General features: G+C 39.7%; 1 protein-coding gene across 1 annotated transcript; it reads right to left on the bottom strand.

Moving 5' to 3' along the window:
* Positions 1-2,077: 2,077 nt before the first annotated feature.
* On the bottom strand, positions 2,078-18,675 carry RSPH3 (radial spoke head 3). Its single transcript, XM_015816852.2, has 9 exons — positions 18,551-18,675; positions 17,476-17,560; positions 14,584-14,725; positions 13,548-13,693; positions 12,592-12,795; positions 11,003-11,165; positions 6,722-6,808; positions 4,087-4,178; positions 2,078-2,161 (listed from the first exon to the last, which is right to left on the bottom strand). Exons 1-9 carry the CDS (start codon positions 18,673-18,675, stop codon positions 2,078-2,080), a joined length of 1,128 nt encoding a protein of 375 aa, XP_015672338.2.
* Positions 18,676-23,946: the final 5,271 nt, after the last annotated feature.

Raw genomic sequence — 23,946 nt, 5'->3', positions numbered from 1 at the left:
GGACAGACGGCCGACAACTGAAGAGGCAATGCAGTGGGTCGTGCCTGGGAAAAGCTGAGCATGCGAGGCCAGGAGGGATGGGACAGGGGGGAGGGAAACTAGTCGTGCTGGGATGCATCCGGCCACGTGGGACCTCGGTGAGTTAGCGGGTGGCTGGTTGAAGAGGGACGGTTGCCATCTCTGGGGCATGGCACGCGTGCCCACAGAGAGGGCTCCGAGTGCCGCCTCTGGCACGTGTGCCATAGGTTCGCTACCACTGATATAGGCTTTTGGGGGAGGTGGGGGTTGCAATGCAATCAGATTGGTTTTAATTCTGAAGGAAACACACATTGCTCAATATCAAATGACCAGTACTAAAAGATATTAAGGCTGTGTTCCCATAAATTCATGGGACTTGAGTGAGTCTTTTTGGTCTTTGTGAGTAGCTATGCCTAATACATGCATACTTAAAAATGTATTGCATGCTCAAGAACACAGAAGTATAGTTTGCTTCTAATAATTTTACTGACATCTAGTGGTAACATTTGCAGAAACTGTGAGAAATTATTAATTTAGAATTAGAATTTCATGAAAGGCAAGATCCAGTCACGATTAAAAAAACAATAAAATGCATTCATTCTTATTCTGCCCCTGCAATACCTTGGCTGTTTGCTAAATATCTCAACTTTGTTACTTCTGTTACTTCTTGATTTTTTTCAAATTTTAGTTTTAAAAATCTATCATATATATAATCCTCCATAGCAAATACAATTGGAGGCAGCAAAACTGATCAACATGAAATATACGAAAGTGTATATGTAGTTTTTGACTTATGACCACGATACAGCTCAGAATTTTGGTCATAAGTCACTGCAGTCATTAACTTGAGGCACCGCACGAGAGGACTTGATTTTACAAACATTTTAATAATGGTCGTAAAATGAGTCATTCTGGCCCTTAAGTGAACCACATGCTTATTAAGCAAATCCATTCTTCTGAATGGGCGGGTTTTTTTTTCCTGGGATCTGGCAAAAAATATCATGAATTGTGGTCATGTTGGTCATGTGACCGCAGAACACTGCAACTGGTTGTCAATGCGAGTCAGTTGCCAAGCACCCAAAATGTGATCACGTGACACAGAATAGCGGCAGTCATAATTTCAAGGATGACTTGTAAGCAGCTTTTTTGAAATCATCATAACTTCGAATGGACTTTAACAACAAGTTGTAAGTTGAGGACTATTAGTAGCATTTTACTGATCTTTCCTTTGTCAGGTTTTCATTTTAATGTCTCAATCGGGGCAGAAATTGCACACACACCCATACCCTTCTGTTTGAAACAGTACCAGATCAAGTTGAAATGTGCCCATACAAGAGATTTTCTTTCCCATCAAATCTAATCAGGATTTTACCTTTTCTGAGTTACAAACAAGTGCATTGATTGGATTCAAATTCTAAACCAGGGGTAAGCAACCTTGGCTCTTTTATGATTCGTGGACTTTAACTCCCAGAATTCCTGAGCCAGCATGGCTCAGCTTGGAAACCTCTCCCTTTCCCCTCAGCATGGCTGGCTTAGGAATTCTGGGAGTTGAAGTCCACGAGTCATAAAAGAGCCAAGGTTGCCTAGCCCTGTTCTAAACCATTGTTTTCTCCCAGAGCTCCTTTCTGGGAGGGCCACTATTGTTAGCATGTATGGAGGGTTAGGACATGCTCTGGATCAGGATAAGAAAAACAGTTCGTGGTAGCAGTACAAAAGGGAAGTCGGTTAAAATTAGGGAAGCAAATTAGGGTTTCAAATTAGACGTTGTAGGGGCTTCATCACTGGAGGCTTTTAAGAAAAGACTGGACAGACACCTATCTGAAATGGTATAGGGCAGGGATCTGCAACCTTGACAACTTTAAGACTTGTGGACTTCAGCTATGCTGGCTGAGGAATTCTGGGAGCTGAAGTCCACAAGTCTTAAAGTTGTCAAGGTTGTAGACCCCTGGTATAGGGTCGAGCAGGGGGTTGGGCTAGAAGACCACCAAGGTCCCTTCCAGCTCTACTCTCATTGATTGATTGGGTGGAACACCCCCCCACAAAATTATATAGAGAATTCTTAAGTCTTTGCTGCCATCTGAAGATTATCTGGATTTTTACACTCCAGATCTGGCTGTCCTAATTTAAACATTCTCAGTTCCATCTTCCAGCAAGGAAAAAGAGTTGGAACCCATCTCACTCTGCGTATGAAAAAGCATTTGCAATAATGACATCCAGCTGTTAATAAGGACCATGTGAACAATACGCAATTCCCCCAGCCCAGTTCATTGGCAGCACAAAACTGTTTCTGTTGTGTCTCCAGTTCATTATTTTAGTTGTACTACAGGTAGTCTTCGATTTTCAACCATAACTGAGTCCAAAATTTTTGTTGCTAAGCGAGGTAATTGTTACGTGAATTTTGTCCCAATTTACGACCTTTCTTGCCACAGTTGTTAAGTGAATCATTGCAGCTGTTAAGTTAGTGACACAGTTCTTAAATGAATCTGGCTTCCCCAGTGACTTTGCTTGTCAGAAGATTGCAAATGGTGATCACATGATCCCGGGACATGGCAACTGTCATAAACATGAACTCAGTTGTCACACATCTGAATTTTGATCCTGTGACCATGGGGATGTTGCAATGGTCATAAGCGAGAAAAACAGTCAGAAATAAGGTTTTTCCCCCGGTGCCATTGTAATTTTGAATGGTCCCTAAATGAACTATTGTACGTCAAGGACTAGCTGTGCTTTGTCTGAAATGGATGGCTTTTCATCCAAATAGTTCAGCAAGATCTCTGTATCGATCCTTCACCAGATAAAACCCCAAGTTCCAACAACCAGTTTCCACAGAGAGGGTCCAGTTGATTTCCAGAGAGCATTAATATTCCTTTATTACATCCCTGACTGTGATCAAGCATATAATTTACAACATAATAAGCAGAAAAAAATGAATCGAGAATTCATACAAGAGTAAGTCAGAAGATCCAATGTCTTGTTTTGCTTAGAGCAGGTGTAGGCAACCTTGGCTCTTTTATGACTCGTGGACTTCAACTCCCAGAATTCCTGAGCCAGCCATGGCTGGCTCAGGAATTCTGGAAGTTGAAGTCCACGAGTCATAAAAGAGCCAAGGTTGCCTACCCCTGGCTTAGAGCATAGCTGGCTGGGGGATTCTGGGAGTTGAAGTCCACCTGTCTTAAAGTGGCCAAGGTTGGGAAACACTGACTTGGAGAATTATGTGTGTCTTGAGAATGACGTATTCTGTTTTTATTCTCTTTTTAACTGTTAGCTGCCCAGAATTATACATACGAGATGGGTGTCCACGCCAAAACAAATAAACTTATTAACCAGAATATCCATATAATCTTTCAGCTTGTCTTATTTTGCTAAATATGTAAGGTCTTAACAATACTTCATTTTTTTCACATTTCTGTGTGGCCTATCTTCCTCAAAGTGTAAGGCATTAAAGTGTTAACTGGGTAAAGCAACAAATATAGTGCTACATTTTACCAAATAAACAACATGATCTATATCATTTCTTGGTAATAAGAATGGAATAGCTAATCTAACAATACCCATCCGAAGGGGGCTAATTTGCAGATAGGGCAGCCTTTTCATGTAATATAGTGAAATGACTGCTTCAAGATTTTTTTTTTTATAGAGATAGTAACTGTTTGAACGATGTAGTCCTTCTCGATGGAGAGGTAGTATTGCTTTTGGCTAGCCAGCAGTGCACCAAAGGAGCTCACTGACCCCAGTCAGACTTGGGTGGTGACAGAGACCATTGAAAGAAATTGATGTTCTTTAACCCCTTGATCTTGTAGACTACAGTCTACACCGGGGTGTCCAACCTTGACTACTTTAAGACTTTTGGATTTCAACTCCCAGAATTCCCCATTCCTCAGCATGACTGGCTAAGGAATTCTGGGAGTTGAAGTCAACAAGTCTTAAAGCAGCCAAGGTTGGACATTCCTGGTCTAAACTGTGCAAAATCTTCACTAAGATGATAGCCAAGAAGTATACAGTATCACCTTGGTAGGACTATTTTTTTTCTAATTACCTGAATCGTAGACATCCTCCTTACTGTCTCACCAAAGGTCTTTTTAAATTAGAGCCAGACTTTTTCAGTAATTGATTTTCCTTGTAGTTGTCCAATCTCTTTTGGGTGATTTCATTAATTAAGCCTGCAAAAGTAATTACCTTAAGTTAACATTTACCTGAGCAGATAATCTCTTAGCTATAGAAATAGCTTTAGTTTTGAAATTGCATTTTGTTTCATCAGCATGGACTCAGAATACACATCATTAAGGAAGGCAATAGAACTGAATAAAAAAAAAGTCAAAGACATAATTTGAATGCAACCAGGATAGTGGGTTAATGTTGAAATGTATGTTCAGAAAGGAGTAGATAGATGGAAGCTAAATTTGCTGCTCCTGCATCTTTGGGTTCTTTTGTGTTTTCTGAGCAGCTTCACAATAGACATGTGTAGAATATCTGGCAAGAAACTCCTTGGAGTTTCACATCATCATTTTCAATCTAGAGGTAACACAACATAAGCAGGCAAGAAACCAAAAACTTCACTCCAAACACGCCACTCGCCAGTTGTTTTACAACTTCTTTTCCTGGAAAACAGCTTCTTTTCCTTACCTATTTCTCTGCATACAAAAGTTCTCTTTCTGACATTCTCATTCTCCCATGCTTTGATTGTGTTGGGGTGGTTCAGGGTTAGCCACTCTTCTTGCCTCTCACATCATCATTCAGCCAACAACAGTAACTGCACTCTAAGAAGTGCAGTTAATGGGGGCAGTGTAGTGAAAAAGCAGATTTATACACGGAACAGCTTGCAGATCACACCTGTTATGTTCACTAATAATAGCACTTAGACTTATATATCGCTTCACAGTGCTTTACAACCCCCTCTAAGCGGTTTACAGAGTCATCATATTGACCCCAACAATCTGGCACCTTATTTTACCGACTTTGGAAGAATGGAAGGCTGAGTCAACCTGGAGCCAGTCAGAATTGAATGCCTGGCAGTGAGCAGAGTTAGCCTGCAATACTGCATTCTAACCACTACACCACCACATCTCCTGGTTAATAATGTAAGAGAGTTTAATAATGTAAGAGAGGTTTAATAATATAAGAGAGCCAAGGACATCTTAATGCAGCATTTTATTTCTTACAGGGCGTGACCAAATGCCACAGAATCTTGCTGCTCTCATCAGAATGACAAACACAGCATAGCACCAAGCAAGGTCTGGCCCTTTGGGGCATGCATGCAATGTGGTGACATATGTGGAAGGGCTTGCACTGAGAAACTGCAGTGCTGAATCAGTCTGACCCACTGTCCCCTTGCTGCCCCTCAAGCAGAAGATGAAGAATTTAGATTGTTCTGTACAAAGAAAATTCTCCAGGTTCTTTGGAATACTTAGGAGCATGATTATGGTGCCTCTGTAAGCAGAGATTTTTTTTTTCAGTCTCACGTGGATGCCTGAAAAAAAGATGCAGCTGCTTTAAAGAGATGTTATGTTCATGATCCTATGCATTCTGAAACTATACTTCTGAAATATTTTCAAAGCATGCAGAGTCTAGGAGAGAGACTACTCTCCCACCATAGGTCCCCTGCAAGCAGTATTTGGTGGCATGCTTCCCGCAATAGAGAGGGAACACTCAGGCATCACTTCTAACAGTCTATTAAGCCTGTCTTCCATGGATGTAAAGGCAACGGAGTTAGTGGCCATTGCCATGTCTTGTGGAAATGAGTTTCACAGGTTAATTCTACACAATGATTAGGTGTTGTTTCTTTCAGCTGTTTTAATTTTCCATCCATTCAGTTTTATTGGATAGTGCCTGATTCTTGTTTTTGAGAGAGAAAGAAAAAATTATTTGGACTATTTTATTGATACTATGTATGATTCTATATACTTTGGTCATCTCTCCTTTTAGATGCCTTGTTTTGTATGTTAAAAAGTCTCAAATCTGCTTTTTTCACCTAAGGGGAATATTTGAGCCCCAGATCAGTTTGGTAAACCTCTTTTGTACATTTTCCAGCATAAAAGCACCCTTTTTTCAAATGGATAACCAGATTTGCACACAATATTCCTGATAATAATTTGCCGTAGATGAATATATGGACATTACACTGTTAGCAGTTTTTCAATAAAGACAATATCATGCAACCCTTTGCACACCCTCTTGGTCTTTAGATCTTGCACACCTTACAGCCAGTTATAACATGACATGGTCGTCTGCTACTGCTAGATAACCAAAAATTCACATGTAAACTTTCAGCTATTTCAGATGGATGATTATTAAGTGGTATGCCAGGGATTAAATGTAAAAAAAAAAAAAAAGAGCGTGCCTAAAGTGAAAACTACATGATTAATCAAATCATGCAGTTTTGCCCAAATGAAATCAACTCAGGGCAGTTACTATGATGACCATATATGTGTTTAATACCTTCCCTTTTCTGTCTTATTAAATGGATGACAAAAATATTGGATGGGATTGTGGAAGCTATGACCAAGCCTCTTGGTGGTTCACACAATTATGCCTTCCTGCATTAAAGCAAGCATTGAGTTCTGGCCATTATACTAGTGTCCTTTCCTCTGATTTTTGTATAATTCAGGCGTTCAAAATGCTAAATGCTTGGCCATCATATTGGTTTGGCTATTCTCTGAGCGGCAGGAGAGAATCCTGGATAGACAGAGCATTTCTGCATACTTACAATCTGTCATTATTCTTCCTAGAAGCTTCTTCTGCAGTCGATTTTCTACACGGCCCATCACATATGGAAGGAATCCTTTCTCAATATCTATGCAAAATACCAAACAAGCATTATACTGTGATTCTTAAATATATAAAAAAACTCCTGTGTCTGCTAAAGCAGGGCTTTTCAACCTTTTCACCAATTGTACCACTTTTAGGATATGGCAATATTCGAGTATCATCTAGGAAGGTGTCCAAAAACTTAATGACAAAAAAAAAGGAAAAAAGTGATAAAGTACAGGTAGTCTTTGACTTACAACAATTCGCTTAGTGACTGTTGAAAGTTACTTATGACCATTTTTCACACTTATGACTGTTGCAGCATCCCCAGGGTCATGTGATTTATATTTGGATGTTTGGCAACTGATTCATATTTATGATGGTCACAGTGTCCCAGGGTCATGTGATCCCCTTTTGCAACCTTTTGAAAAGCAAAGTCAATGGCAGGGCTGCTGGTAGCCAAGTGCTAAGGCGGGACTTCTTTTAGACCCTCCCTCCCTTTCATGCCAATCTCCCTCCCTCCTCTTTTCCTTCCTGTTTCCCTCCCTCCCGGCCTCCCAGCTGGAAAGCAAGCCCCCAGTTTTTCCTTCCAACACATTCTTCCTTTCCGTTTCCCTCCCTCCCTCCTGCTCTCTGCCTCCCTCTTTCTCATTGCTATCTCCTTCCTTCCTTCCTCCCTCCGTGCCTCACCTCCAGCCGATGCTGCCTTTCTTCATTCCTCGTGGAGGGTGACTCCTCCCCTGCTGCGTTTCTTGCCTTTTTGTCACTCCCACCTGTGTGCACACCTGGCACAGATGGCTGCCACAGAAGTTGTAGATCGTCTCCCAGCTGGCCTGGTTTGATCTCCTCTCCTCTTTCCCCTCCCTCCTCCTTTTTTCCCCTTCGGTGCAGCTCCAGCTGATTCCTCTTCCCAAGGCTGCATCTTTTTTTTTCTCCCTCTCACGCCCAAACTGCCTCCTTTTATAGCCTCTCCTGTCTTGCCCCCCCTCCTTTCTCTTCCGGGTGAGCTGGAAGTGCCGATTCTAGGGCCTTTGCCTCGCCCCAGCCGCCCTGCAACTCTTGAGGACTCTCTCATGGCAAGTCCTGCACTGCGCCACTTTGTCTTGTTCTCTCCCCCGCTACGCTTGGCTGGGGAGGGTTGCGTACCACCTGCCAGGTGCCAATGTACCTGTCAACGCTGCTAACATTGGATGCTCCCGCTTTGACAACTGATGAAAATGCAGCCATTTTCTCTATTCCTTTAACATGCTTTTTCTTACTTTAGAAATTAGGTGCAGCAAAAAGAAGGGGGGATTGGAATGTAAACTCAGCTAGCCATAACATAACGCTGTGGTGGGAACCCAAGGACAAGTTGATAATGTTTTGGCGGACTGTGGAGCTAAGGGGAAAGCCTGCGCTTTAAGTTAATTGGGAAATGTGATTTATGACATTTTATTGGGGGTGGGAATTGCACTTTGTTACTTTGTATTGGGGGAAGGGAATTTAGTTTTTGGGTTCAACTATGTAGTGCCGATACTTTGTTTCCCAAATAAAAAGTTTCTTTAAGGTAAACAATGCCTCGAAGTTCTTTTGAAGGGTTTCATCTATCGGAACCATGACAGTACCACCGGTGGTATGTGTACCACTGGTTGAAAAGTCCTGTGCTAAAGTACAATGTCTGTCTCTTTAGAAATTATAATAAATAAGATTACTATTTATCAGGTTGACATTTTTTGTATATAAGTTAGATGATTTTATATGTGAAGCAAAGTAAGAAAAATGAAATATAGCATGACCCTGGATATAATTACTGGGTGACATATCCATTCTGTTCCATAACATTCTTCCCAAATACATAAGAACTTTTCTAGGATTAGCTAACTATGCAGTGCTATTTCTTTATTTCCTTTTGCATATGTGCTATCTTTTTTTTAAACAATAAATAATTAGAAGAATTTAATGTTTTAAGTAACTTTCAAACTATCCAGAGAACTGACTTGGATTAAAAGTTTAATAGAGCAGCTACTTAATACATAATATTTTACAAATAGGTTATAAATCACTGTGGGTTTTTGTATTTATCAGCATAGTCCTTGCGTTCAGAAAATATTTCTAACTGTAAAATACTAAGCACTCTTACTCTGAAAGAAGAGTTAAGCCTAGTACTGATTCACAAAACATGGTTTGTGAAATATGTCCTGTGGAACTCAAGAGTATCCTCTATGGAACTAACATGGGGTTCTGTATGGATAGAATTCCATAAGAAACTAATGGTTAAAAAAAAGTCACTTAAGCATAGCTTTTTCTTTGACTCTCAATCAGGGGTTCCAGAGTATTATTACTTTTTTTTTAAACAGGTATCACAGTCTGGAAACTTTGAAGTCCTTGCTTTAACGGATAATCCAGTTCTCTTGCCAGGTCCTGCTCCCCCCCCTACTTGGCCTAGGATATTTTCTATATATCCATCTTGTCTCAAAGAGTTTGTGATTCCTCTCTGAATGTTTTGGGAAACCAATAGCTTTTTGTTTGTTTTCTTCTTCTTTCCTTTCCCTTTTTTAATATGCAAAAACAACAATATGTGGAGTCTTTAGGATTAGCTATTAAATTTAAGACAGAAAGCTTTAGTATATAATAAATGTTTGTGGTTTATTGATGCCACACTCATCTTTAAATCTAAGTAACCTTATGCTTATCAAATGAATATTTCAGAAATCACAGTTAATATTGATACAAACCTTTTATTTTTAATGGTTAATTGCCTTTAAAATAATACTTAGTCAACATTGTGTAAATATCACTGCTAATTATGTGCCATCAAGTTGTTTGTGACTCCTAATAACCACATAGATAGATTTTCTCCATGGCAATCTAGCCAAATACCACTGTCCCCAAAAATCTATATAAATAAAAATGTAAATGTTCGTTTGTTCAAAATCTTAAATCTCCGAAAGTTCTTCACCAATTGCTTTGAAATTTTGACACAACATTGCATTTGAATACGCGTGTGTTTTTATATACCTATCATTATATAGATGTCACACCTGTGACAGGTAAAACATGCTTTTTTTGAAAAACAGCACCATCTGTTGGACGTAAAAGCAACACACGCTAGCATTGTGAAATTAAACATATTACAAACGTGCGCTTTCTCTTTTCTTTCTTTTCCATTTAACCAGACTGAGCCACAGCAACACGTGGCCGGGTACAGCTAGTAATAATAATAAAAATAAGGGTTTTGGATCAAGCAATATAAACATTTTAACCATCTGAACCTGCTTGCTGCTTAAAAATAAATGATTGAGGCTCGTGGTACTGTACAGATTATCCTTCTCCAGAGATTAGGCAAGATGATTAATGGAGTTTAAAGCTCCTTTCATAGGGAACTTTGGCTGCTGCTGTTTTTAGTGTCCTCTAAGTATCAGCTTAAGACACTTCTGCTTTCTCAATAGAGCTTAACCATCAAGGTTCTTACGTAATTATATTACTTGCCAGTTTAAGCTACTCATTAATTCTTACTGTAGGGGTTTTTCTTTTAATCTCATCCATATTATAGAGTTTATCAGGATTGATTTTTTTAAACAAAAAACTCTGCCCAAGATATTAAAAGGCAGTCATATCTGAACGTATCAAGCAAACACCACGTACAATCTTATTAGCCACCTTGAGAATTTTAAAAAATGTAAAATAAGAAAAAAAATGAAGCAACACACGAACAAGAGAAATACTGTCCTAGCCAAACCTTTTTAAATATGCTACACATTTGGGCTTGGCACATTTTGGGGGCAAAGTGTTATCACACAGGATGATTTAAGGCAGTGGTTCTCAACCTTTTTAATGCTGCGACCCCCAACCGGTCGTAAGTCGAGGACTAAACCGGTCGTAAGTCGAGGACTAAACCAGTCGTAAGTCGAGGACTACCCAACCGGTCGTAAGTCGAGGACTTTCTCTGCCTGGGAGCGCCACGCATGCGTGGTTCCGCCCCCTGTGCCGGCTGAGGCGTAGCTGGCAAGCGGCAGAGACGGAGCAGGCCGACCACCAGCTGGCCCAGCCCAAAGGAGGTAAGGCACCCGCTGGAAAAGGGGAAAAAAAATGGCGGACAAAAAAATGGACAAAAAAAATGGCGGACAGCCTTGCTTGGTGACCCCCATGAAATGGTCGATCGACCCCAAATGGGGTCCCGACCCACAGGTTGATAACCACTGATTTAAGGGATTACTGATATAGATTTAAAAAAATTATTTTCAGTCCAAATGACACTTACCGCTTTGTACTTCATCATAGAAAAATCCTTTATTCCGAAGGCTAAAAAAGACTGAAGGAAACAGATCTGCCAGATATTGCAAAGCAAATGCCCGGGATGCCACTTTCTTAGACACCATTGCTCCCTTTTGTTGTATTTCGTACTCCTTTTCCATGCGACGTTCCTTTAAACAATCATCAAATTTTTCCAGATGACTTTTTGTACAGATATTTTTACATAATATATAAAACATGCGGACTTTCCCCCTTTTCCTAATCTGTAAATATTGAACAATTCATTGATTCCAGAAAAAACCCCAGTAATAATTACCTTCTGCTGAAAGTGATTGTTGTATTATGATTGTCTTGTTAACATTTGTATGGATCCAGTTACAAGTCATTTCTCAGACTGCTTTCACAAGTCAAGAAAAGCAAGGGTCTAACAAATATATAGCTGGGTTATCTATCCCAAGGAACCTGTCTACTTTCTCAGGAGCTACAGGACCAAATTCCTTCCAGGTAACCAATTATACTTCTGTCACCTCGACCCAATCTGCCTAGTTGGAATTAAATTCCAAGTGAATATCAGCAACACTGTTTGTTAGGTACTTGGCATATATTAAGAATATGCTGTATGGATAAAGCAGTAGAAATCTATTTTTTACCCTGAAGGCAGGACAAAAGGCACTGGATGGAAACTAATCAAGGAGAGAACCAACTAAGAAATGAAGATAAATTTCTTGACAGTTAGAACAATTAATCAGTGGAACGACTTGCCTTCAGAAATTGTGGATACTCCAACACTGGAAGTTTTTAAGAAGAGACTGGACAGCCACTTGTCTGAAATGTTATAGGGGGTTGGACTAGAAGACCTCCAAGATCTCTTCTAACTCTGTTATTCTGTTATGTGATGTATTTATACACCTTGATCCTCATATTTGTATTTAACAGTATCAGTTTGTCTTACTTTACTTGCTATAAAAGAAGCTGTCTTTTTGAGATCATATCTAATTTAAATAATTTGTAACTTCAAGTCACGGAGAACTTGACTGATTTGAAACTAAGTACATAAAAACCACTAATTTTTAGGGTGGGATGAAGACAGTTTGATGCTCAAGGCAAAGGACAAGATGCCACTCAGCCTCAATTCCTTGTTTAAAAAAATATATACAGCAAAATATATAAGCATCAAAGCAAACCACTAAGTCAGTGGTTCTCAACCTTTTTAATGCTGCGACCCCCAACCGGTCGTAAGTCGAGGACTAAACCGGTTGTAAGTCGAGGACTAAACCGGTCGTAAGTCGAGGACTAAACCGGTCGTAAGTTGAGGACTTTCCCTGCCCGGGAGTGCCACGCATGCGTGGTTCCGCCCCCTGCGCCGGCCGAGGCGTAGCTGGCAAGTGGCAGAGACGGAGCAGGCCGACCACCAGCTGGCCCAGCCCAAGGGAGGTAAGGCACCTGTCGGAAAAGGGGGAAAAAATGGCGGACAAAAAAAATGGCGGACAGCCTTGCTTGGCGACCCCCATGAAATGGTCGATCGACCCCAAATGGGGTCGTGACCCATAGGTTGAGAACCGCTGAACTAAGTAATGGTTTCTACAGCAGTTCTACCTTCTCCTCTCTGTGTCGCCGCTCATTTTCTTCAAGGCGTTGCACTTCAGCCAACTCTGCATTGCGCAGTTCCTGATAAGCATATTGGTGTGCCCGAAGATTGCTAAGATCCTCTTCTTCCATGACTTCAAGGAAAGCTTGCTCCAAGGTTTTCCCTACTAACACCTCAAGCATTGGTTTAACTTCAATGTCAAAGTTAAAGAGCTGAGGGTTAAAAAAAGAAGCGAATGAATGCTGTTCAGTATCATTCCAATCCATGACAGGAAACAAGAAAATATATTCTTCTGATTGGGCCATAGACAAGCCTTTCATTTGTCAAAAGGAGACAATCATTCTTATAAAGGAGAATATTTGTAATTCAGGGTTGAAATGAAGGGTCCTTGGGTGCTCTCTGAGCTTGATTGTTTCCTTGCAGATGTTTCATTACCCAAACTAGGTAACGTCATCAGTGCAACCAATTCTAGCAATGAGTGTGGGCACAATTAGGGCGAGCTGCCCTTCCGTCATTGTATCTGAGCATACTCAGATGCTTTAAACATGCTGAGAATGTAAATACAGCAAATGTTGTTAGGAAAGCAGGTGCAACAATGATTTTTCTGGAGCATCTGCTAGATACCTCTTGGTCATATTGTGTCACATGCTGCTTTCCTTGCTTTACTGAATGATTGTTAGGACCTTAGAGACAGGTCTTTATGGGCACATCACTGCCCCCTCCAAATTAGCTGACTCCTATTTTCTTGCAAGCACTTCAGTTGAAAAAAAAATAGAAGTGGGGTTCAGAATATCTGATGTGGTGTTTCACAGTCCCCATAAGGTATTGAATTTTAGTATGCTTGAAAGAACAGAGTATTACAAAATGTTTTAACTTCTAAAGCTTCTAAAATTAGAAGTTTTTAAAAATGTGTTTGGCATTATCTCTTGGATTATTTAGAATAGTATTGAAATATTGTTGGTACCTCTCCTTCTTCAATTTGTGTTGCTACATCAATGCCAGTCTTCTGTGGGATGAACACTGGGCTGGGTAGCCTTTTTATAAAAGCATCTGTTTGACACTCCATGTCAACTTCAATAATGCGATCTAAAATCTCTTCCAGGTATAATTCTGAAAAATAAAATACATGGAAGTCTGTCTAGAAAGACTTCATGTTCCTAGGCTCTATTTGTGGTTCCTAAAATAGCCACTGAAAAAAATATAGATTTCTTTTTTATTTTACTTATGCAGGTGTACTTGTGGATGGCATTAAAACAAAAAAACAAAATGGTGGCCTTGATCGCACAGTCATGTCACTAGCTAGATTTTTTTTTTATTTTCTCCCTCTTGTGAATATCCATTTTTAGGACACCCTTCTTGCCCAAAATATATAACAATATAAGTACAGTATTGACAGTATTGTTGACTTGTTGCTCTAGGGTGATTTGTTGTTCGTTAAAAAGCAAGTATTGAAGCTATTACCATGATTGTTAATAATAATAATAAAAAAACAAGAACAAATAACGCTGTGTATTGAATGTATCCTATAGTGCAGGGGTGTCAAACTGCTGGCCTGCAGGCCACTTGCATCATGCAGAGGCCACGCCGACCCCAGCTCCGGCAATACAAAAAAAGTCACGATACGTGATGACACGTCACGTGACGTGAGTTTGACACCTGTGCTATAGTGAATATGTTTTGGATGTCATCTTGAAAATGATACGCAGTATGTACAGTGCAGAGAATGCTAATAGGAAAGACAAAAACTTTAAACCAGATGGCCCCTGCAAGATATTAGAATGGGATGTGTAACAACATATGCCCTAGCAACATGCTCTTTTTATAATGTCATGAGAAAAACACGAAAGTATAAAATGTAAGAAAAAAAAGGAAAGTTGAAAAGAAAAAGGAAAAGTCCTTGATGGTCCATCACTTGGGTGGGTATTTGGGCCTGACAGATTATCATTTGTCTCAGGTCTAGAAGCCATTTGATAATTGGTTGATGCTGTCTGGTGCTTTACCTGTCTGCACATCACTGCGATGTTCAATATCCTTAATTTCGGGTACATGGATCTCATTCTCTTTCTTTCTTTCCTTCTGTTCAAGTATTTTCTTGTGAGCTTCATGTCGCTTCTTGATTTCAGCAGGAGCAGGTTCTGGACTCTGGAGAGGAAGGAGAAGAATTCTCTGCTATTTTACATGGTGTTCTTTCTTATTTTCTTATGTATAGCTGGCTTTTCATTCAAGAGATCCTGGGGGCATACACCATGCTCCCATCTCCTATCTTCCCCATAACCACAACCCTCAGAGGTAGGTTGGGTTGAGTTAAAGAGTGTTAAAGTCTCCCAGGGCTGAGAGTGGACTTGAACCTTGATCTCCTTGCTCCTAATCCAACTACATCACACTGACTCTCATTGGAGACTGAAAACCTTATAGTATAGTCCCCAAGAAACTCTTCAAGCTGCTGACAGTATCATTTTATTCTTTACTTTCTTTACTTCTTGTTATCTCCCTCTTTTGCAATATAGAACTAATTTGTTTACATATAGGATGCTAGGATCATCACACACATCTTTGAACTATCCTAGCCTCATTCCTCAGTTGATAATTACTCGAAGTCCAGTCTGTGCTCAACCAAAAATGGCCCTTCATTCAGCCTCCCTTGCTGGCATTTATCAGGCAATACTGTCCTCTGTGCTTTTCCCAAGCAAAGCAATGGTGCTGGGCAGCTGCTCTTCCACAGATGGGAGAGGAACAACGAGTCACAGATGACTGATAGAATAAGCCAAAGAAAACTAAGCCTTTTCAAACTGTGTGGAGAGCAATGGGACACACAGTGTAAAGCATGTCTGTAAAGAATTAAACCTTGCAGAATTCCTTGGGAGTTATTCTGGAGTAAATAAGGCCTTTGAGACTGAAATACAATCATCTTCAAACTATATCCCATATTTATAGAACACTAGTGATGTCCAGCAAAAGTCAGGGGAGATAAGGCCACCAGGTTTTTAACTTGCTTCATTCATGCATCCACAAATATCCAATCTATCAGATACTACACTCTTCTCTCAGTCCTCAGAATTGGAATGACTTTCTAGAGCAGAGGCCCCCAACCTTTTGGGCACCAGGTACTGGTTCTGTGGTGAAAGGTTTTTCTGCGAACCGGAGAGTGCGTGGTTTTGTGTGCTGCCTGCATCCCATGGATAGGGCTTTGCTTGTTTGTGCAGACTGGTTGCTGGCATGCCACGACCTGGTACCGGTCCACGGACCGGAGGTTAGGGACCCCTGTTCTAGAGCATGAATATCATAGTATTCCTTGGCATCAAGGACAATGTTAGAAGGCCTCATCGCACATTACATTGATTGGACTAAAACAGGGTGGATGCTTTGCATATTAATACAATTTTCGTGTTTGTGTTCCTTCATTAACTGTCTTAGCCATGTTTACTCACAAGTACCAAGAAGACCCATGAATCCTGAGAACTGATAGGACAAGAGCTTTAGGATATTTCATGTACTGGTTATGTTAGGATTATTATCATGACAGATATTTTGAGCATAAATGGGCATTTATTTCGGAATTAAAGTCTCCCTTCTCCTGGGAATCTGCATTTGACTTATAATTCATGAGTTGCTGACTCCTGAGGTACATCTAATACATGACATTGTATGGCATTGCTAGTTAAATTGCTTTATTGCAGATAAAGTAGAACATATATAGCACGCACGTGTGCACACACACACACACACAGAGAGAGAGAGAGAGAGAGATCAAGCCCTATATACATATGTCTGCCTCAGCTTTCAAATTCTAGTCTTTTCCTCCTACCTGCTTTTGAATCAATGGACATTCCTCACCTGGAGTTGGGAGATATATTCCAACTTTACACAATGGTTCTGTGTAGTATGAAAAGGTTGTTTCTCAACTTTAGTCCTTATGGAGAACCTTTGAGCACAACCATGCAGGATATTTTGGGCAGTATTATGACAGTAATTTGCCATTACCAATTTCTGGAATATTTTGCAACTTCTCAGTATAGTATACGGAGATTCTCACTAACAAACCTGACTTTTCTTAGAGTTGCTCAGACAAGTCAGCTGAGCACTATCATCTGAAGAGATATTTTGCAACACATATGTCCTAACTATAATAGTCCATTGCATAAACTTTCCATTAGCTATCCAATTTTGATTTCTTTTCTAAAATCATGAGTATGCTAACCATATGATCATGAAGGCTATTTCCTACAGTGTGCTTTTATAGATCATTTATGAAGATATTGAAAAGTACTGGGCCTAAAACTGAACCTTGGGTACCCCACTACTTACTTCCCTCCATGTGGATGTACTTCCGTTGAGGACTACACATTGAATATGGCTTGTCAGCCAGTTACAAATTCATCTGGTGATGATGCTGTCTATCCCACATTTTTCTTATCTTACCAAGTAGGTTGTGATCTATTGTGTCAAATGCCTTACTGAAGTATAAGTATATTATGTCCGTGGCATTTCGCTGATCCACTAATTTAGTCACTTTGTCAAAGAATGAAGTAAGATTTGTTTGGCATGATCTGTTTTTGACGAACCCATGTTGGATACTGATTATAATTTTATTTGTTTCTAGGTATCTAGAAAGCCAGATATTTATTTGTTTCTAGATAATTTTGATATTATTATAATGATTATATTTAGATACTTGTTTCTGGATATTTGTTTCTAGGTCTCTAAGAAAGCTGGATATTTGAGGATGGAAATGTATTTCTTCAGTGATAAATCTATCCATGAACATCACTCACTGAGCAGCACATGTGAATTAGATATCACTACACCCTCATAAATACGTATATTTCACCAATAACATTCCAGCCTTCCCATAATTAAAAGAGGTAAAAATATTTATAAGAAAGGGAACCTACCCAGGATAACAACTGCATAGCATATGTGTTTCCTCGAACCACTCTACGATCATACATGAGGTTCCCGTAGTTAAGTGGCCCTTCTCTGTAATTCATAAAATTAAGAAGGGAATATATCAATGTCTCAAAAATACTGCCAATCAGGGATTTATGAAAGAGACAACAAAAATATAGACATTTGATCCCATAAATAGAGCGGTGGGATATTGCTAATTGTTTTATGAAACGGGAGCCATTTTAAAATGTAGAATATAGATGCGCTTTGTATCCATTCGGTTTTAGATTGCCTACTTTGACTGTATGTCTTCCTGATCTCAGATGGCAGCTTTCCCCACATCTGGCTACTGTACCTGATATTTTCAGAAAAACAGAGATGGAAGAGTGATTTGGGGATCTTCTGCTTGCGAAGCAGCTGCTCTAAACCAAGCTTTGGTACCTCCCATGGAAACAAATTGTAACTTTGGGTTTTAGTGATGGTGGTGTTTCACTTGGTATTTTGTTTCCAAATAAAAAGATTATACTGGCACAACTCAATAGAATGATTGAGTAACTTTGCACACTCTGGGCAGTGTGGTTTATGACTGGGGTTTACAAATTCATCTTGCTAGCAGCAGAAAAGGCACAGACACATTCCCTTTCAAGGATGTGCTCACCTGTAATGCACAACAGGATACATTCGTTAAACATAACATGAATAAGAGCTAGGTCAATAGAACCCATTGTCCTTTCTTCAGTTTGCAGTGCACTGTCCCAAATGATAGGGTTTTTTTCTCAATAGTAAGAAAGACATAAAGACATAAAGAAAAATATCCAGTGTATAGTGCTGCTGTTATCTGGAATAAGCATTCCAATAAAAGGAAAAGATCTGATAATTTTATATACAGTCAAGAGCACTTTAACAGGATAGATTTAATGCTCATGTGAATGCAAGGTTAGAGTTGGAGAACAGAAGGTAGCCAATTGGCAAGGGAGGGGGAAAAAAGGAGAAAGAATATAAGCTTGATCAGGCTGAGTCAGATTTGTAATGGGGTTAGATGTTGAGTCCAAAACTGTAAAGTTAAATGTCATTACTCACTGCACATTGTTTACGTAATGTTCTTGGTACCGCTTTCTGTTGGGTAGCACTCGGGGATGGCTGCTATAGGTGTAGGTTTCTGTAGATACTCTTGTATCCTCCTGGTTGAGAACCACTGAGGTCATGCTGGGTCTAGGCTACCATGGGTTCCAAGAGAGCTTACAAAGCCTTAGTGGCACATTGTGGAACAATCCACCCCGCCTACTATTGTTATGCGATGAGGAATTCCATCCTAACAACAGTTGTCAAGATAAACTGATCCCAGATCAGGGAGTTGGGTTGATTCACTGGAATTGTTTGAATGTTCCCAATATATACATTTTCTGGCATAAAAAGAGCCAGGAGTCAGGTTGCGGTGCTTGTGGAATTCACATCATGTCTCGTATAGCGCCAAGGAATTATGACTTGCATCTAAACTAAGCTTCCAGGAATAGAAAAATCATATTTCATGCAGAGATAGCAGAGAATTGGACAATGACCCGATCATGATAGTGGAAGGGGAGCCAGTTGAGAAAGTGTCCAAACTTGGTAGAATTTTTCCCAAGTAGGAGGAAAATATCAGATAATATTCCCAGCACCTCATAAGATGATGTGGTGGTGGTAGCAGTAGTATGATTCATGTCCTCTCCACCTTCCTTTTGTCTTTCAAAACCTTCAGATATTCTACTTAGATTTCTGATTTTATACCATAAAGTGCTGGAATGTTTCATAAGACACTCATTTTAAAGATCTGCTGCTTTTAATTTTTTTAAATTATAATAATAATAATAGTAAAGTTGGAAGGGACCTTGGAGGTCATCTAGTCCAACCCGCTGCTCAGGCAGGAAACCCTATACCATTTCGGACAAATGGCTGTCCAGTCTCTTCTTAACAACCTCCAGTGTTGGAGCATTCACCGCTTCTGGAGGCAGGTTGTTCCACTGGTTAATTGTTCTAACTGTCAGGAAGTTTCTCCTTAGTTCTAGGTTGCTTCTCTCCTTGCTTAGTTTGTTATTTGTTATTGTTATTTTCAAATGCTGTTTTTAATGAACAAGCCTGCTTTGATGCTCATACCAGTTAGGCAGAATGGACAGGGGGAAAAAAGAGATTATACTAGTGATTGCATATAGATGATACACGTCAAAAATACCAGATCTTTTTTTTTTATGGTTACTCATGAGAATTTAACCACAAGATGTCACTTCTGTCCTTGTTGGTGTCATTGTCATGTGCCTTGGACTACCAGCTTTAGATTGCAAGAAAAGCAAACCACAGTGCAGATATTGTACAGAAACTGTCACTACATCTGCAAAATAGAAGCAGATAAGTAAGGACTGAATGATTAACAGGAAAATCAGAATAATGTGCAAAGCTTAGCAGCATCAATGATAAACATAAAATAAAGCCTGCGATATTACTGGGAAGAAAAGTTTCAATGATGTCATTTTCTATTAAGATCACATATCTTTTAAACTAGAGATGGGGAATCTATGGCCAAAATGGAAACAGCCCTTTGAATAGTACAAGGGAGAGTGGAAGAGACTGAACTATAATGATAGAATAGAATAGAATAGAATAGAATAGAATAGAATAGAATAGAATAGAATAGAATAGAATAATAGAATAGAATAGAAGGGACCATGGAAGTCTTCTAATCCAGCCACCTGCTCAAGCAGGAGAACCTATACCATTTCAGACAAGTGACTGTCCAGTCTCTTTTTAAAAACCTCCAACGATGGAGCGCCCACGATTTCTGGAGGCAAGCTGTTCCACTGGTTAATTGTTCTCACTGTTAGGAAGTTTCTCCTTAATTCCAGGTTGCTTCTCTCTTTGATCAGTTTCCAATCATTTTTTCTTGTCCTTCCCTCTGGTGCTTTGAAGAATAATTTGATCCTCTCTTCTTTGTGGCAGCCCCTCAAATACTGGAAAGAAATTGAAATGGAGAGTAAAGAGAAACATCCCTTTGCAATTAATCAGTTCAATTCTTTGGGAAAAAGGACAAGAAAGATTCAGCAACTAAAATGGACAATGAAATCAAAGAAGGATGAGTTGGAGAAGAAGACATCTGGTCTGTAGGGTTCTAGCTGGGTGTATTACATATGTGGGTAATCAGTTTAGACAGCTTTTTCCCAAAGACAAAGTGTATAATTTTTCTTATCAGATGACTTTAAAATATTTCTGAAATAGCAAATCCTCTTCATGGAGTTTGAATTCCAATGTGTAATTAGTGATCTCTTAGTTAACTTAAGACTGTTCATATCTGTAATCAGGGATACTCAGAGTTCTGGTGCAAATAGCTGGAAAGCTCTAGGTATCCTAGTCTTCGTGTGGCATATACTGTATATGTTCAGAGTTTTGTGTTACTTTTTCTAAGTTTAGCAGAAAGGTTGCACATACTTATAGAAGAAGAGATGAATGAAGTGTAGGGTTAATGTTTAGGATCAGGATTTGTAACACATAGGTTCAAGGCCCATTAGACATAGAAATCAATTTATGAAAAATTGATTTGGATTAGAAATAATCTATCCATCCATCTTGAATGTACTGGGGAGATTGAACACACAGGGAGGTAGATGCATGGATCGCATCTGGCCATTACTAAATCTTCTCCAAATATTGACTTGATTCCGATTGAATTATGCTGCTGAAAATAGACCTAAAGAAAAATTAACAGAAACCTCAATGATACGAATGAGCCACAGAATTCTTTTATGGAATGAAGTTGCAAGTTTCCATATATGTTTTTGTTCATCTATTTCATCCTTTCCTTTAGTTGGTGTTATTCTGATCAGAAAATGGTGTAACTAATATCATATTGTAGTAGAAGACAACTTCAATTTATTCGTGGAAACAAAAGTTCAGAATTGATTGTACCCAACCTGACAGGCATCATGAGTCATATCATGGCAACTTTGTTTACCTTAAACCGTCAGGAAAACACGGGGAAAGTCTCAAGATCTGTGAACAGATGGAAGCACTGAGTCATTTTCCTAGAATATGATGGTGTCATACAGGCACAACAAAACAGGCAAAGAAAATATCTGCTGATGAACCCAGAAATTTGCACAAAAAGCAGGGATAGAAACGGCCTGGTAAATAGAAACTGTCTTGTCCTCTGACACTGAAGCTTAGGAACATAGATTAAGAACATCTATATTTTAATCTAGATTAAAGATTAAGATTAAGAACTCAAGTCCCTGATGAGAGAAAATCCTGACTAAATTTGGAAAAAACTCACCAGCAATAGGAAACAATCTGACTTTGATTTTTATTTTCCATGTTAATGATTTGCTTTGTATGGAACATAAACAGCTGTGATTTCCAATGCCCCATCTTCTATAGTTTTTAAATGAAACTGTGTGTGTGTATGTTTTTCTCAGCCTGGTTAATAAATACATGTAATATCCATAGATTTCAGTCATATAGGTGGAAAAAGAATCAAACGTGCTGTATTAACCGTATCAGATCCACCTCACACCCGAGTTCACACAAAGCACTCATTCCCAAATACCAATTCTCACATTTGATTAGTTTAGCATTCTGTTCAAACTCAACTCTGAATAGTCCAGCCAATGCCTCCCATCAGTTAGGGGCCAATTATACCTTACCAACTTACCCAGCCTGATGTATTGAAGATGTTTTTGTACTAAAACACTAAAACTGCTAAAAGTCCATACACACAGCTGATCTTTGAAGAGATATGCTTAATGGAGAACCATTCACTTTCATTTAATCAACTATAAAAGGATGCACTGAACATATAGGACCTTGTGAGCTTTCCACAACTGGCCTTGTGAAAATGTTAATATTGGGAATATGGGGACCTGTGTGAGACTTTTATGCAAGCTGTATCTGGGCTTGCTAGTTGTCTCATATCTTTCATCTGAAAAGATGAAGAACAAGAAGAACAATACCTCCTTGTCCTTCTGGAAATATTTACTTTTTGGGTCCTTAAAGCATTCATGTAATATGATCTGGTGGTCACAGAGTCTGTGATCAAGCAGCCACCCCAGCTAAAATCCTCATGGTTCATCAATCCTCATGGGGGATGGAACAGAATCCATTGCATTAACATCAGGGCTAAATAATTTGTGTGGCTGCTTGAGGGATAGATCAGGAATGTAAGGAGCTTAGGAGGTGGCAGACCCATTACATCACCCAGCATTCTTCAGGCATATCCTTGATAGGTCCTGTTTTGATCCCAATATTTCTGCCATTATTGGGGAAAACTTCTGGCAACATGCAACTGATATTCTGCTAGATACCTTTGAGGTCTTCTGCTTCTCTGGCTCATCATTCGCTATTCTGGCAAGTATAGAATTGTTTTCTAAGAGTCAATGCCAGTGGTGGGATTCAGCCGGTTCACACCACCTCAGCAGAACTGGTAGCTAATTTTTTGTTGCCCAGGCCCAGAATGGACTTCTGGAAGTGACATCCACACAGTGAATCAGTTGTTCACATATTTGAATCCCACCACTGGTCAATGCACACATTATTGGGAAATGACTGACTTTAGATTTTTCATAACAACCATATTGCTGGAAATATATGCAGGAATGTTAGATCACAGGATCCTTCTGCTTGTATTTATTTTGTTTTACAGAGACATATCCCTGAATACACAGGCTGGCCACATAACAGTATGGTTCTGAGTGAAACTTCAGGGGACTGTTTAAAAGAAGCTATCTGACTATTCCTGGGATATTAGCTGCCTTCTTCTATATATTTTGAGTTAATATTTGCAAAGGAAGCAATTTTAATATTAAGGGTGAGGTTTTCAGTGACTGGAATCACATAGCACACTAAGCATTTATTTTAATCACTTTTTCTTGAATAAGTCATAGTGGCTGGATTTGGACATTCTACTAAGCCATAATCCCTGGTTAGTGGCAAAGTCCACAAACTATATTGAAGCCAAACAAATAAACCACATTATGGCATTATACAATGAGTAATATTTATAGTTGTTTGATATATAAAGTTTATATTCAACATCTTTGATCTGACTCCTGGAATTATGGGGAAACATCAAGCTACACAATGTTGATCTACATTAGGGGTGTCAAACTCAATTTCATTGAGGGCCACATCAGCATTGTGGTTGCCCTCGGGGGAGACAGGGGGGTGCAGCCTACTGGGTGGGCGTGGATGGAGTGGGTGTGGCCTACTGGGTGGGCATGGCCAGCTCTACATCGTTCGCATCAAGGGTGCCTGTGGGGGCCTGGGCAGAGTGGGACAGATCTGAGGGTCTCTGGCAGAAGGGGGTGGAACTGGGGCAAGAGCCAAGGCATGGCCCATTTCTTCATTCCTCACAAAGGATGACACCTCCCCAGCATGCACCCAGGGGGCAGGGCCGATGCGGCAGGGGCTGGTTCCTCGCTGTTTCCAGACAACCTTGTGGAGCTAAGACTGAATGC

This window comes from Protobothrops mucrosquamatus, unplaced genomic scaffold (genome assembly GCF_001527695.2).
Source record: "Protobothrops mucrosquamatus isolate PMUCROS unplaced genomic scaffold, P.Mucros_1.0 scaffold511, whole genome shotgun sequence".
Taxonomy (NCBI): domain Eukaryota; kingdom Metazoa; phylum Chordata; class Lepidosauria; order Squamata; family Viperidae; genus Protobothrops; species Protobothrops mucrosquamatus.
Note: the sequence above shows the minus strand (reverse complement) of the source record. Positions and strands in the feature narration are given on the sequence as shown.